This window comes from Eleutherodactylus coqui, chromosome 4 (assembly GCF_035609145.1).
Source record: "Eleutherodactylus coqui strain aEleCoq1 chromosome 4, aEleCoq1.hap1, whole genome shotgun sequence".
NCBI classification, from domain to species: Eukaryota; Metazoa; Chordata; class Amphibia; order Anura; family Eleutherodactylidae; genus Eleutherodactylus; species Eleutherodactylus coqui.
The window spans coordinates 249,619,975-249,636,422 of NC_089840.1; the positions used below are offsets into that span (position 1 = coordinate 249,619,975).

General features: G+C 44.3%; 1 protein-coding gene across 2 annotated transcripts; it reads right to left on the reverse strand.

Annotated features, from left to right (window-relative positions):
- Positions 1-2,440: 2,440 nt before the first annotated feature.
- Positions 2,441-13,862, reverse strand: LOC136626192 (glutathione S-transferase omega-1-like). 2 transcript variants are annotated; one of them, XM_066601024.1, is made up of 6 exons: positions 13,688-13,862; positions 11,448-11,556; positions 10,952-11,174; positions 8,259-8,357; positions 4,111-4,217; positions 2,441-2,667 (listed from the first exon to the last, which is right to left on the reverse strand). In XM_066601024.1, the coding sequence occupies exons 1-6, from the start codon at positions 13,716-13,718 to the stop codon at positions 2,499-2,501; spliced, it is 738 nt and encodes a 245-aa protein (XP_066457121.1). In that variant the 5' UTR covers positions 13,719-13,862; the 3' UTR covers positions 2,441-2,498. The 2 variants fall into 2 exon arrangements, with proteins under 2 accessions (XP_066457121.1, XP_066457124.1); XM_066601027.1 differs by lacking the exon at positions 13,688-13,862 and adding an exon at positions 11,676-11,765.
- Between the last annotated feature and the right edge of the window lie 2,586 nt (positions 13,863-16,448).

Sequence of the window (16,448 nt, forward strand, 5' to 3'; positions counted from 1 at the left end):
TGGTGGAAGGTGAACCCTCTGTCCAGATTGAGGTCCCCCTGTGCTCTGGTTTTCATTAACCCCCTTAAGGACACTGCCCTTCCCTCCCCCCCATTTTCATTTTTTCTCCCCCGTTTTTAAAAAACCCTAACTCTTTTCCATATCCATCAACCTAGCCGTGTTAGGGCTTGCTTTATTAAGAGGTGAGTTTTATTTCTCAAATGGTACAATCTAATGTACCATTTAATTTACTGAAAAACGTAAAAAAAAAAAAATCTAAGTGGAGTGAGATGGGATAGAAACGAAATGTTGCCTTTTTTGGGGGGGGGGGAGGGGTATGGCAGAAGGTTCTTGTTTTTATGGCATATACACTGCGGCAAAAATGACATAACTTTATTTTATAGATCAATCTGATTACAATTATGCCAAATTATGTATGCATAAGTATTTTTTTGCTGTACTACTTTTAAAAATTAAAGTAGGTTTGGAAAAACATAAGATTTTCTGCCTCCATAACTTTATTTTTATGTCAACATAGTTGTGCAAGGGCTCATTTTTTGCAGGAAATCCTGTAGTTTCTACTGGTACCATGTTAGAGCACATGAAATTTGGATAGCTTTTTATACATTTTTTCTTGGAGATGGGGTGACAAAAAAAAGCGCTGGCTTTACTTGCTTTTTCTGTATTTTTTTTCTACGAGGTCTACCGTGCTGGATAAATAATGCATTAACTTTCATAGATCGCACACGGCTTGATGGACAATCAGCTGTGGCAACCAAACAGCACAGTGTTATTTTATGGCAGAGGAGACGTTCAAGGCCCAGTTAAAGCCATCCGGTGATTTAAAAGCAGTCCGAGAGTCCTTTAGGCTATAGTCACATGAGCAAGCACAGGGGAACCCCTGGGGAGATGAACTGAGCCCTCAGGGTGTCCTCATCCCCGCAGGGACTAACAGTTTACAGAAGGATATTTAAATTGTGCTCCTGGGTGCAGCAGCGATGCTGCTGTGCGGCAGGGAACACACACACACACACAAAAGACCACTTACTTTTTTGTGGTCACAGTGCTATATTAGGCTTTTATTCACATGGAAGACAGATAGTCCCCTATTTGTGAACAGGTTCCGCTCCAGGAACCTGTTCGCAAGTACATTTGTTTGTATGTCCGAACAAATGGTTGTATGGAGCGGGATCGTGGGTGGATCCCGCTCCATACAACGGCGGGTTCCGGCTGTTCTTACAGTGGACACCCGGCGACAGCAGTTCCAATGAGCGGTGCGTCAGAACGGTTAACACTTTAAATGCCACAGAGCGGTATTTAAAATGTTAACAGTTCCGACGAGCTGCTAGGTGCCGACTGTAAGAAACAACCGCCACCCGACGTTCAGAGGGCCTGTACAGTGTCCTGCAATAAGATCGCGGGACGCTGTGCGGTTGCTAGGCAGCTGGGGGCCTTCTGATAGGCCCCAAGGCTGCCTATGCAGAGTGTCTATCAAGTGCACAGTTTGATAGGCGCTCTGCATAGGCAGCCCTAGGGCCTTCTATCAAGCCTGCCCTGTTTTTTTTTTTGGTTTGTTTTTTTTTTTTTGTTTTTTTTAAACATTTTACTATTGGATACACTTGTGGTGTTTACTTGTCACGAGTTTGAAGAAGAAAAAAACAAAAGTAAAATCTGATGCTAATTGTGCTTTTTAATGCATCAGACATGCATCAAAATAGCAGAAAAGACAGTCAGCACTCAAGTAAATACTGCCTTAGGTTGTGTTCACATGTTGCTGCTAGAAAGAACAAATCTGTGGACTTCACCTTCAAAAGGTTGTCCAAATAAGGCGGCCAGTACCTACGCTTCACACATAGCATTAGCACTTCGTCCCACATCACAGCAGCAGTCACCGAAGCCATCTACAGGGCTGTCCAAGCGTGGGAGTAGTTAGACCATCATCTGGGGCTGCAGGCAATAGATCAGAGTATGGAAGGGGGTCCTACAGTAGTCTTCTGTACTGTATTCTAGGACAAGACTTTAGTTGGCCTCAAAGACAAGTAGTCATTCGAAAAATAAAATCAAGTACCTATGAGAAGTCCTAACAAAGAACGGTTTGTGGGTATACCATACCACCACCAATAAACCACCATCTGGCCAATTACAAGATCGAAACACCGGTAGTCATACCAAACCCTCATCATCCATAGACACAAGGCAATTGGCTGACAGGGGTAGGCTCAGGTAACTTGCTTATAGCCTGAAAAAGCAAATCCTCTCTAATCCTTTGTTGTACGGGGGGGGCTGCACAGAACCCACCAAACTGCGACCCATGGACATGTAGTGGTTGATGCAGTTTCCTACAGATTATATAATTAACATCAAATGTAGTTTTAACAAAGCTGAGTTTAAGGGTTTTCCAGGATAGAACATTGATGCCTTGTCCTCAGATTGTGTATTAAAATGCACAATGACAGATCAATACTTGAAAAATATTTAATCTCGATCTGAAAAAGGCACAAGATACTCCAGTCACACCATTATGGGGAACATTCGACAAGGCCATAATCAGGTGCTTCTAAGCTGTCATCAAAATATTGTTCGTAATATTCAAGGAGGAGAAAGGGCTCTATGTACGTCTCCAGAACAGCTTGGTCCTGCCACATAAGCTTGTCCCAGGCCTTGACACGTGGCAACTTCTCCAAAAACCTAGATTTAAAAAAAGGAAAAATTAATTTCATGGAGTTCCAATGTAGACCCTGCAGTCTTAAAGGAGTTTTCCAAGCATCTAATATACTATTGTTTAGCAGACCTCTGCCACTCAGGATCCCCAATCAGCTGACCCCTTGTCCCGTAGTCAGTGCAGGGGAGCTGGACGCCTGCATTGGTATCGGAACCAGAAGTGTAGTAGAAAGGCTTTGCCGCCAAGCCAGAGGATTAGCTAATTGGCGAGATTACCAAGTGGCAAACCCCTGCCGAGTAACTCTTGATGACTTATCCAGAGGATGGATCAATTCTAAATGCCCAGAAAATAACCCTTGGCGTATTGTTAGACAAGAAGCCTACTTTTTGAGTAAAAGTTGCTTAAAAAGGGAGGGGGTGCTACCTAAAATTGTTTCACAAGCACTCTGTCCTTTCTGCTGACCAGGACATATGACTGCTGCAGCCAATCACTGGTTATAGGTGGTCACTGCTGTAGCCACTCATTGGCTACAACAGTCACATGTCCTGGTCAACAGCAGCCAGGAAGGACAGTACTTATGAAGCTATTTTAGGTAGTAGGAAAACCCCTAAGGCCTCTTTCCTACAAGTGTACTTGTAGCTGTATGTAACATACCGTAATTACAGAGGAGATTGCGTTCATACGGCGTTCACCTTCATTGGCATTTTCTAGTGGGCAAAATTAGATCCTCCTCTCCATTAGAAAATTACACCGATCTGTTTTTGCCTAGTGGAAATGCCAATAAAGGAAAATGTAGAATGAAAGGGGATGCATCCTTATTGTAAGTCACTTTCCACAGACTTTAATGGGCGTACTACATCCATAAAATAGTTGAAAAAAGGGCATGACAAGTTTTTCAAATATATGTGTATTTTATACTTTATTAGCTTCATATTATGGTCAACAAAAAGATTATGTACGAATATAAAACACTTGTCTGCAAGAGGCCTACTAGAACGTGTGTCTGACATTGATTGAGCCCAGTGGAAACGCTATCAGTCTTCAGATATGTGCATATTAGAGATGAGCGAGCGTACTCGGAAAAGCAATACTCGCTCGAGTAATTTGCTTTATCCGAGTATCACTGTGCTCGGGTCTGAAGATTCGGGTGCCGGCACGGAGCGGGGAGCTGCAGGGGAGAGCGGGGAGGAACGGAGGGGAGATCTTTCTCTCCCTCTCTCCCGCCCGCTCTGCCCTGCTCCCCGCTGCGACTCACCTGTCAGCCGCAGCGGCACCCGAATCTTCAGACCCGAGCACAGCGATACTCGGATAAAGCAAATTACTCGAGCGAGTAGTGCTTTTCCGAGTACGCTCGCTCATCTCTAGTGCATATTGATCTGCATACTGATAGCAGATTCTTCCTCACAATATCATGCTACAAAGTTTAAAATCCAGTTACAAAAATATAAATAAATTTATGCCTTACTTACTCGTCAACGTCAATAGCAATAAAGTGTTCATAAAAGGGCCAGATCATGTAATCTATCATAGACACGGATTCTCCACCAAAGTAAGGGGTGTTCTTCTTGGTCAGTGCCTGTAGATAAGGAGAAGATGAATTACAAGGGTCTCCCCTGAGCAGTATATGGTGTTACATGAGTGAGAACGCATAACTACCAACCTCCCTGGGTTAAAACTTTAGAAATATTGCACCATTCTTGGGATAAGCAATTACTTGCATTTCAGATGTCCAAACCAGGAAGAGTCCTGTGTGTACAAATTCATCCTGCTGCTCTCCCTGGAATCCATTGTTGAGTCTGCACAGTTGGCCACACTTTGTCCTCCTCACCTGAACGATGTTTCCTCAACTTTTGTGCATGCTTGGAAGAAAAGGAAAAAAAAAGTCTGCTTCCAAGATGCTCGGCGCCTTCTATAAATGCTTATAGGTTCCACTAACATCAGTGAAGCCCATACAATAAGAGGCTGAGAATGTGCAGTAAAATGTACTCTTACTGCATGGGCTCAGGCGCATGTATAGACTATGGGCACCACTGACGTCAGTGGAGCCCATAGAAGAGAAGACGAGGCAAAGCATGAGCAGTAAGAGCACATCTCGGGGAAGAAAGGACATTTCACTGCACATTCTCAACTTCATCGTATTATATGAGTCTACTGATGTCAATGGAGCTCATTAAAGATCATAGAAGGCGCCAAGCATCTTGGGAGCAGACCAACAATATCACTTTATTCAAACATTTGCCAAAGTTGGGAAAGTGCCACTTGGGTGAGCTGAGAAGTGGGACCAATATGCAGAATTGACTAGTGAATGCAGGGAGAGCAGCAGGACAACAATTGTACACACTGGACTCTTCCTGGTTAGGACACAGGGAGCACAAGTAATTATGTTGAACTGTGCAAGATTTCTAAGAGTAAGGCCGCCTGCACACGAGCGTTCCGGATTACGCCAGTGGATTTTCACACGCGGGAGACCTGCATATGGCACCTAATTGTGCTTGCGGATAGGTGCAGATGCTTGAAAAAATCACACGCGGCTATGCTGCGGAAAACGCGCAGAAAAACCTGCAGCCTCCTACCACGCCTACTTACTCTAATGTCATAGCAACCAGTTCCTTCATCCACAGCTGCACCGCGGATGTACTGCGTGAAAAAACGCGTCCATACACTTGTATTAGGCCACTTGCAGACGAGCGGGTCGGATCTGGCGGCGAGAATTCTCGCCGCGGGACCCGACCCGAGCACCTGCAGAGACGAGCGCGTACTCACCCGCGCCCGGCGGCCCCGGCTCTTTCATGTGCCGGCGCATGCGCAGACCGGAGCCGGCGGCCGGGTAAGTGACGTTTCTGTGCGAGGCTCTGCGAGTCCCGCACAAAAATAGGACATGCCGCGGTTTGTTTGCCGTGCGAGATTTCGCGTGGCCAAACCACGGCCGTCTGCATAGGAGTGCGTATTGTAATGCACTCCTATGCAGGCTTTCAGTGGCGGAAATCCCGCGGAAAATCCCGCCGCGGGATTTCCGCCCGTGTGCAGGCGGCCTTAGTGTCTCCATGCACAGAATCCGCCCCGAATTAGGACATGCTGCGTTTTTCTAGCGCATGAAAATCCGCGATGCAAATCCGTCCGTCTGGGGACAACTGCGGATCCCCATAGAAGTATATTGGCTTTGGTCAGGTGCGGACAATCTGCTTAAAATACCGTGGCAGAAATTCCGCCCGTGTGCAGGCACCCTAAATTAGAAGTTTGTTTGCTTTTTAGATTCAAGATTAACAGCATTTGTGTTATGGGAAAAACCTTTTATTGGACCCTTTTGCACAGACAAAAAAAATTTGCTCATGCCAACAACCACTGACCGACAAAGACTGTCGCTCAACACTCCTTCCCGCCATACACCCAGGCAGATCACTTAACATCCAGTTGTCCCCAAATAACAAACATAGGATTTGGCCAATACAGATGCCATTTTTGTACTAGCTGAAAATTAATTTTTTTTATAATATATAAGAGTTTTGCACGAGTTATGTTCCAATGTGCAGTTGGTCTAGCATGAAAATTAGAAATGTTCAACTCTAGCGAAAACAATCCATAGTGCCCAAAAGTACGTTGATTATATTAACTCTGATGATCAATAGCGTAAAAGATGATTCTTCTTGGCAATAAGCCAGTATTTTGCTTTAATAGGGGTATTCGCATCTTGGCACAATAGCCCCCATTCACAGAATGGAAGATAACTTGCTGATCAGTGGCACCCCCACCAATCCAGATATTTTCTCCAGAAGTTTAACAGTGGTGGCCACACATACATGCCCTCACTCTATTCACTTCAGTGGGAACGGCTGGAGATAGCCAAGTTCAAGTGCTCAGTAGAGCAGTAGTGCTCGGTGTTTTTACTCGGAAAAAGCGGTGCTCGAGTGCAAAAAACACCTGAACCGAGTACGCTCGCTCATCTCTAGTGCTCAGCTATTGATTGGCAGATCCCCTTGTTTGCACATTAACACAGAAGGACCTGGCAATCAGCATCTGGAGGGAAGATGGTGGGAGAGGGAATACAGGTGTACAAGTTTTATTGACCTTCTAGAGTCCAGCTCTTCAAAGTTCAAAATAAGAGATTTGCAAAACCACTAAACCTATTGGAATAAGTGACAGACCTCTTAAATCGGTGCATCTGTCATTATGCTGTGCTGACCTTTCCCCCAGCTTGGGCATCTTAGCAGAACTGAGAGATTCCCTTTAATACTTTTATTTGTAACCTCTTATACTAAATAAACTTTACTGTTAATTCCTCAGCATGAGACAAGTCATTCACCAACTACACCCCTCCTAGGGATATGTGCGAAGAAGCAGTTTTCAGGCATCTCATCATTTTCAAGCAGGTCTATGCATCTAATTATATGGTTATAAACATGAACCTAGAATTAGTCCAATAATCAAATTGAAAGTTATGCATGTAATTACTCCTATTTAATCGTTAATTTAATTATTTGCCCTGTGTTGTTCTTTCTTCTTCTGTTCTCAGAAATTTTTCTTCACCATCATAAATTTAAATTTTATGCAATTACCCCAATATTTATTAAATATATTCCCCATTAGATGTACAGTGTATCACCAGCTAAAATGCTGAGGAAGGGGTGCAACGGCCCCGAAATACATTATTATATGCTGGATTAACTTAATAAAAACAGAGGAGTCGAGCTTAAACACATCTCGTACCTCTGATTAAAAAGGGATTTCACCTACAACCACATTTTTTTCCCTTCCTTTATCCCATAGGGAGACATGGGAGATTATATATTACACATACATATACAGTGGTGCCTTGATATAAAGAGTTTACTCCGTTCCAAGACGGAGCTCATAAGGCAAAAAACTTGTATGTCAAAGCACTTTTCCCCATTGAAACGCCATAAATGCGTTCCAATGGGAAAACTAACTACCTGTAGAGGGGGGAGGTGGGAGGGAGAATTGCTGCTGCAGGCTGTCACACCCTCCTCTACGCCGACAAAGCATTTCTTTCTGGATGTGGGGCTTGAATGCCGCACCTCCAGCAACCTAATGCTTTGATTGGTTAACTCAGCGCAGTGTCAATTAAAGCTGGCGCTGGGTTAACCAGTCAGATCATTAGCTTGCTGGAGGCGGGGCATTCAAGGCCCACATCCAGAAAGCTATGCTCTGTCGGCATGGAGGAAAGAGCCACAGCCTGGAGCAGCGCCGCAGACCATTGGGAGGACAAAATGCTGGCGACAGGTGGGTATAGACTTCATCCCCCCCTGAGCCTTAGCTTGCGAGTTTTTTTGACTTGCAATCAGGCTCGTACCCCCAAATTTATGCTTGTTAAGCAGAGCAAAACTTCAGGAGAGAGCCTGCTCGCAAGTCAAAAAAACTCACAAGCCGATATCTATATCAGAATGATAGGACAGGCTGATTTTTTTTGCTCCACATTACTTGAGTTGGTTTCGTAATTCTGCATTTTAACTATCTCGCATTGCTCTAAAAACGTGCAATTTTCTCACACGTGTGAAGGCGCCGTTAGGGGTTTTTTTCTTGCCTTGTCCTTTGTGTATATAAGAAAAGCTGAAAAGCTACAGAACAGGAACTTTCCAGACTGTCTTATACAATTTCTTACCTCTTCAAGTTTAAATTCCTCATAAAACTGTAACTTTAATTCAGTTGTATCCTGAACGTCCTTTAAAGCGGACAAAATCTGTTCCATGATCGAGATAACCTGAAGTCAGACAAACAAAACTGTTACTTGTCTTGTTATACTTGGGAGATGTCTAAGTTGTACAAGTTTCTATGTAGATTGATTAGTGACATCCTTCCTTGTGGCTGTATAACATCTGCATACCACCAACTAAATACCTGGGTGTCATGTGGTTCTTTGAAACTGAACTTAGATCATAGAATGAGATGATATGGTAACTTTGGGTGTTCAGTAGACGCAGTGGTGAAGAGTGGATGGGAAGGGGGTACAGCAATGTGAACAAGGACACTTAGGCCTCATGTCCACGGGCTTTAACCCTTTCCAATCCACTGTCTGACCTGTGAAGACATTATGATTTCAGGCTGTACAGCTCCGATGTTGGAAAACATCCGTCGGGGTTCTCTTACTGTATATTGCCAGCCTCTTTGCTGTCGGAGCCTATCCAACGTGTTACCTCATATGCTGGCTAAAGCCAGTACTGCATAGCGCCGTTGTATAATGGCAGAAAAAGAGTAAGCCCCCCTAGGAAAACCAGGATACAAATTGGATTGGAAAGTGTTAAATCCGCAGCGTTTCTCCCGCACGCGGATCCGCGCGCCCATAGGGATGCATTGAACACCCGCAGGTAGTTAACTACCTGCGGATGTCATTTTTCCCGTCAGGCGCGGATCCGCGTGCGGGAAAAAAAATGGACATGCTCCATTTTCATGCGGGTCTCCCGCAGGCTTCTATTGAAGCCTATGGAAGCCTATGGAAGCCGTCCAGATCCGCGGGAGACCCGTACCAGAATTAAACTCACCTGCTCCGGACGATGCGGTTCTTCCCTTCTTCGCGGCCGGATCTTCTTTCTTCAGCCCGGCGGATGTGCCTGGCGCATGCGCCGGCACGCAGCCGCCGGGCCAAAGAAAGAATATCCGTCTGCAAAGGAAGGAAGATACGCATCGTCCAGAGCAGGTGAGTTTATTCTGATTTTTAGGCCTCATATCCGCGAGGCAGGAGGGGACCCGCTACGGATTCTACATGAAGAATCCATAGCGGGCCTGATTTTCCCGGTGGATATGAGGCCTTAGTGTAATACCCCAGAGTTTGGGGTCCTTCAAGTTTGTATGTGTTTGCACTGGTGTACCTATGTGTTGACTTCACCAGGTTTCTTCAAGGTAGAGTCATTTTTACCTACCATCTTGTTCCCTGCGGTCTACCCAACTAAAGGCCTGACCCCAGGCGTTGCAGTGGTAGTCAGTTTTCCATGAGCCCATGACAGCACATCTGAACAGAAAACAGAAACCTTTTATGTCTCTAAAGGGTAGGAACAGCCTTCACCTCCTTAGTCTGTAGTAAGATCTATAGACCATTTGAGGCCTTTTTTCATTTTATGTCTTTTTATCCTTAAAAACTCAGCAGTGAGTAGGGAATTAGCTCATTATGCCCCTGGCAGCACCCATGAGAGATTTAACCCATTAGTGACCAAGCTGGTTTGCACCTTAAAGACCAGGCCAAATTTTGGAAATCTGATATGCGTCACTTTAACAGAGAATAACTCTGTAAAAGTTTTGCATATCAAAGTTTTTCCGACATTGTTTTTGCGCCACATATTGTACTTCATTTTAAAGACAGGATTTCTTCTATAGTGCACATAAAAATGAGGATTTGCATCCCAAAATAGATACCCCTGTTTGTCCCGTGTTCAGAAACCTATCCATTGTGGCCCTAATCTTATGTCCATCTACACAACGGAGCCAAAAATCTAAAGGAGCAGCCAGTGGCTTTCAGAACAGACCTTTTTCTTGAAGGCGATTTTGGCCCCATTGCTCAGTTGCAGAGCCGTTGAGCTGCCAAAACGACAGAACCCCAACAAATAACCCCATTTTGAAAACTAGACCCTTTAACAAGTTTATCTAGGGGTGTACTGCATATTTTGACCCCAGTTTTCGGATGAATCTAAGCAATCCAGAAAGAATAGAAAATTTACAGTTTTCATTTTGTCAATTGTGTAATTTAATTTTTTTTTGTTGTACAGCACACATGTGAAAACGTTCACCCCACAAAGGGATACCCCTGTTTGTTCTGTGTTCAGAAACATACCCATTGTAGCCCCCCAATCTGCTTAATGGACACCTGGCTAGGCCTATAATAGAGGGAACACCCATTGGATTTCAGGGCACAACTGATTTTCGCTCCCCATTGCTCACTTGTGCAGAAAAACATTTGACTCCCTAAAAATAATCTGCCCCCCTCCCGAGGGCTAATTACAGAGGCCTGGTCGGGAGGGGCACATGGGCCAATGCAACCAGGTATCTCAACACTTTTTTTGAAGGAAGGTGGAGGGGGGGAGTAGGGCGCAGTACACACTTTTAGGTGCTAACATAAGTTATGTTTTCTGGGCAAGTTGTATAGATAGTTAAAATAGGAGCCCGGCCCTCCTCTGAGGTAGTTGATTTTTCTCATTAAATGCAAGATAGTGTTTCTCAACTCTATTGAAGCAAGGCCAAGCTGCAATACCACATAACCCATGTACTGGTGTGGTGTTTTTTGGAAAAAAGTAGCCCAATTTTTTTTTTTTTTTTTTAATCTGTGTACAATTTAATGTTTATCCCCAGGAAAACTAGCCAAAATACCTTATTGAAACACTCAAGTAGGCTCTTCTGTTGTGCCTTTTCATAGGGATCCTCTGGGTTTAGCTTTTTCCCAGGATAAGCTTCATCCAGGTAATCACAGACACTTACGGAGTCATGGATTATTTTACCATCTGATGTTTCTAGACAAGGCACCAATCCCAGAGGACTCTTCTCAAGAAACCATTCCGGCTTGTCCATTAGGTTAATGTTAACAACTTCATGTCTGGACAGAAAAAAAAACAGAAATTACACTTTTAAACATGAGTCACATTAAATCATAATATAAAAACAGATTAAGAACCAAGGAAGAACAATATGGATCTCCTTTGCCTCCAACTAGCATGTCATTTATAGTTACATTCCCTATGAAGTCATCATTGACCACCGCCTTGAAGACAGATCCAAGTTGGAAGAACTTTATAGAAATATAAAGCTTTACATATCTTTGAAAGTGGTAAAAAAGAAAAAAAAAAAAAAAAAAAAAAATGGTGCCTACTTGATTCCTTTGGCAGCTAAGACAAGCCGTGCCCTTTCGGCATAGGGGCAGAACCTCATGCTGTAAAGTCGAATTAGCCCTTCTGGTACCGGTCCTGGGGCTGGGCTGCCTGAAACAATATAGCCATCACTTAGTAAGCAGATAAGATGGAACAGGTCTTACAATGCAAATTAGTTTTGTAAAGGAGAAAAAAAGGGGGGGGGGGGGGGGAATAACTGAAGCTCTGACCTATAGATTAGCTCCAGTAAACCGGTGTCTCCTCTCCACCAGACGTGAGGGTTCTACCAGACGTGAGGGTTCTCAGCTTTTTCACACATTGTAGTCAGATTTTGTTTTTTGTAATTTTCTTGGAATAGCAGCAAAAGCTACAACATATGAATGACCTCAGTCACAAGACTTTGGAAGACACCACAGCTGCATAATGCTGGTGATACATTTTGAGATGCAGGCATGTTGTAAGCCAAGTAGGCAGCCAGGGAGTGAAAGTTGGCAAAACTCAGAAACAACCATTATGGATGGCAACAAAACAGTCTTTACTGGGAGGTTTGCAGAGATACAGCCATAATGGGATAGAAGCAGATGTCTCAACGAAGTGCAATGCTTAACATTCCAAAAGTCAGTTCGCAGGTGACAATGGAGTCTCTCCTCTTGGCATTGCACTCTGATGGGTACATCGCTGACTATTTGTTGCAGCATCTCCTCAAGTGGGGATAAACCAAGATGCTGCACTGAAGACTCCATTGATAAAAAGTTTATAAAGTCAGTCATAGCAGTACAGCCAATAGAAGGGTGAAAAGTGGCATAAGAGCTACAGTGTACACCATGCTATGGGGCGTTTAGAAAGTGACTGTGCTGGTTGGTCCTATTTTTCTTTAGCTTGCGAGGACCAGTGCAATACCCCCTGGTGGTTTTACCTCTCCACACATCTTCCATTACCCTTCTCCCAATTCCCTAACCTATTGCTTACCAAGTCTTTATTTCCTGTGTGTCGAATTCTGGCTCCATGATGAGGGGTCATTTTGATTTTATGCCCAATTTATAGGGAATGTGCGGTGCCATTTTTTTTATAGTGCCCAAGAAAATGAGAATTTACACCCCAAAATGGATCCCCGTTTGTTCAGTGTTCAAAAATCTCCTCATTGTACCCCTAATTTACTTACTGGACACACGGCTAGGCCTATCATGAAGGGAATACCTGTTGAATTGTAGGGCACAGCTGAATAAATTCCAGGCTCCATTGCTCAATTGTGCTTTTTAACAAAAAGAAAAATAAATAAAAATTGACTCCCTAAATTTACCCCCCCCCCCCTCCCCACACCTTTTTGGGATTCCCTAAATCTTAGATAAAAGCAATAATGTAAATTGTGTGGAATGCCCAAAGACAGGGGTAATTATGGGGATCCTGGTTGGGATAGGGGGTGAGTATTTTCAGCTGTGACTGAAGATCGATCCCCAGTGATCTCTCCTGCCTACCGATTATTTTCAGGAGCCAGTAGATTTCAAATCATGGGGGTGGGGTTAATGTACAAATTTTTACAGCAAAGCTACACTTTGTAGTAATTTATTTAAAAAAAAAAAAAACCACAACCACAACTGCGCATTAATCTCATCAATTTGACGAAAGAGATGAACATTTTACAGGTAAAAGCTGAACGTACACGGGCGGAAATTCCGCAGTGAGATTTTGCGCAGAATTTCCGCTGTTGCATTAGTTTATACAGAGAGCCAAAATATGACCGTGTGATAACTTGTGCAGTAGCAAAATCGCGGCACAGCCTATATCGGTGCGAGCCGCACTGAAACGTCACAGCTGATGTGCCAGCTCTGCACCAGCCGGCACATCACAGAGCAGAGAAGACGCCAGAGGCGGCAAGCTGCGGGTCACGGGTCGCCTCCCACTGTGAGGATTCTCGCAGTCGGAATCCGACCTGGCCGTCTGCATTTAGCCCACGTCACGAGCATTACTTAAATGAGACAATGAGTTCTGTTAAAGAACAGAACCAGTTCTGCCACATACATATGCAGCGCACCGTGCCAACTTAACCTCATAGTTTGTTATATATAAAAAGTATCAAGCAGCATGAAGGTTCTCCAGTCTGTCTCAAAGTTCATATCTCAAATTCAGCTTTGTATTGCAGCCATTAGAATGTATATACAGCATTTGAGCTGTTATCTACGGTAGATGAACAGGTTACTACATCACAGACCCCCAATATGCTCCCTTACAGCCTCACACTTACCCTTGACCAAACTCTTCTCGGAAAAGCTCATCGCTGCAGGCTGTCCGTCAATGGAGTTCTCTGTATGAGAAGCAGAGAGCACATATATACATATGTCAGTGTATGGGGCACAGCATCAGCTGTGTATATTATATGTGGCCTCACATACCAGAAGTGAAACCTTATATAAGAATTGAGCTTCCTTATTTACATGTCTGTAAGCCAGACTCCTCCCCACTAGGGATCAACCAGAAACAGACAACTCCTCCGGGTGGAGATCTGCTTCATCTGCACATGGATTACAGAACAGCCTCATACATGTGATTAAAGCTCTAGTGCATGGTCCCATACATCAGTCCCGAGTGGTTGGATTGCAGGAACAGTGTGTCCAACAACCCTGTCTGTCAAGATTTATGGCAGAGAAGGTAAAACCCAGAAACTCTGTTCCAGCTAGCTGACGGAACGATCAGAGCAAGAAGTGAATGAGAACTATGGAAAGAGCACAACACTCGGCTTCTGCCTGTTACTGTAGGCTCTAGCCGGATGGCCAGTAGCCATGGTAGTGGTTTCCAAATTTGGTTATAAAAAGCAGAGATCGGACTACCCATTTAAGTGTCCTCTAGCTGCAAGGTGCATGGTTTTCCCAAAACCAGTGTAGCCATTAAAAAGTAACAGCTAGTAAACACTTAATAGCAAACTTTACTTGGGAGGTTGTTGGCTGTCAAAACCCAACCATGTACCAGCCAGCCATGCAGTGACCGGTACATGGGACTGTACCATTATAGTATTAGGCCAAAAACACTCAGCCACACCATTTACAGAAGAATCATGCGGCCATTGGTGAGATTCAAATTGGTAATAGTTCTCAGTTCAGGATTTCATGCTCCACCATCTTAGTACACCTGGAATCATTTCAGTGCTTTGAAAATACTGTCTGGTGTTGCCAAAACAGGCTAGTTATACTATCAACTTTCTCCTTGGAGAATAGAGTGCAGTCTGTCCCCATTTATTTGAGAATATTCCATCCATTACACTCAAACAGCATGTATGCAAGGATTTGGATGATAATGAATTAATCAGAGCCAGCTTGGGTTTGTAACAAACGGTTCATGCCAGACTAATCTAATTTCCTTCCTCATTTGACAAAGTATCTCGTACCATACTTATTAAGAGAAAAAAGACCAAATATAGGATCTTTAGGTAACGAAGGTAGATTTACAACTGGTTGAGTGATCGTACTCAGTTGTCATAAATGGCTGCACATTCAAGTGCAAGAATGTATCAAGCGGGGTACCACAAGGCTCTGTCTTAGGCCCAGTGTTGTTCAACATTTTTATAAATGATGTGGTAGGGGAATTTGATGGGCAACTGATCAAATTTGCCGACGACACAAAGCTATGAGGGATAGCTAACACTAGGGAAGAGAGGGAGAGTATTCAAAAAGATCTAGAAAAGCTTGCACAGTGCTCAGTGACTAAGAATGGTATTTAACAAGGAGAAATGCAAAGTTCTACATCTGGGCAAGAAAAATGAAAACGTACATACAGAATGGGAGGAATTGGGCTAAGCAGCACATGTAACAAAGACTTGGGTATACTAATCGATCATAGACTGAACATGAGTCAATATGATGCAGCAGCACAAAAGGCAAACAATTCTGGGATGTATTAAGAAAAGCATAGAGTCTAGATCACATGAGGTCATTATCTCCCTCTACTCTTCCTTGGGCTGCATTCGCACGAACGTATATCGGCTCAGTTTTAACGCCGAGCCGATATACGTTGCCCTCGTGTGCGGGGGAAGGGGATGGAAGAGCCAGGAGCAGGAACTGAGCTCCCGCCCCCTCTCTGCCTCCTCTCCGCCCCTCTGCACTATTTGCAATGGGGAGAGGCGGAACGGGAGTGGGGCTAATTATCGGAACTTAGCCCCACCCCCGCCCCACCTCCTTTCATTGCAAATAGTGCAGAGGGGTGCAGAGGAGACAGAGAGGGGGCTGGAGCTCAGTTCCTGCTCCTGGCTCTTCCATCCCCCACCTCCTGCACACGAGGACAATGTATATCGGCTCGGCGTGAAAACCGAGCCGATATACATTCGTGGGAATGCAGCCTTAGTCAGACCTCATGTGGAATACTATGTCCAGTTCTGGGCACCCCACTTTTAAAAAACATACCCCACATCGACAAACTGGAGCAAATTCGGAGAAGTTCCCAAGATGGCGACTGGTCTGAAAATCATGTCCTATGAGGAACGGTTAAAGGATTTGTGCGTTTGAGAGGAGACTTAATAGCAGTCTACAAATATCTGAAGGCCTGTCACAGTGCAGAGGGATCAGCCCTATTCCCATTTGCACAACAAAAGACTAGAAGCAATGGGATGAAACTGAAGGGAGGAGACAGATTAGATATTTGACAGTAAGGGTGATTAATGAGGGGAACAGGTTGTCACGGGAGGTGGGGAGTTCTCCATCAATGGAAGTGTTCAAACAGAGGCTGGACAAATATCTGTCTGGGATGATTTAGTGATGCTGCACTGAGCCAGGGGGAGGGGGGGGGGTGTTGGACCAGATGACCCTGGAGGTCCCTTCCAACTCTACCAGACTAGGATTCTGGACTGATCAGTCAAATCTTGAAATACTCTAACAGAAGGTAGTTTGTTCACTGAAGGACTGGAGAGCGGTACAATAATGAGTGTCTGCAAGTAACCATGAAGCATGGTGGAGGTTCCTTGCAAGTTTGGGCCTGCAGTTCAGCAAATGAAGTTGGGGGATTGGTCATTATTAATG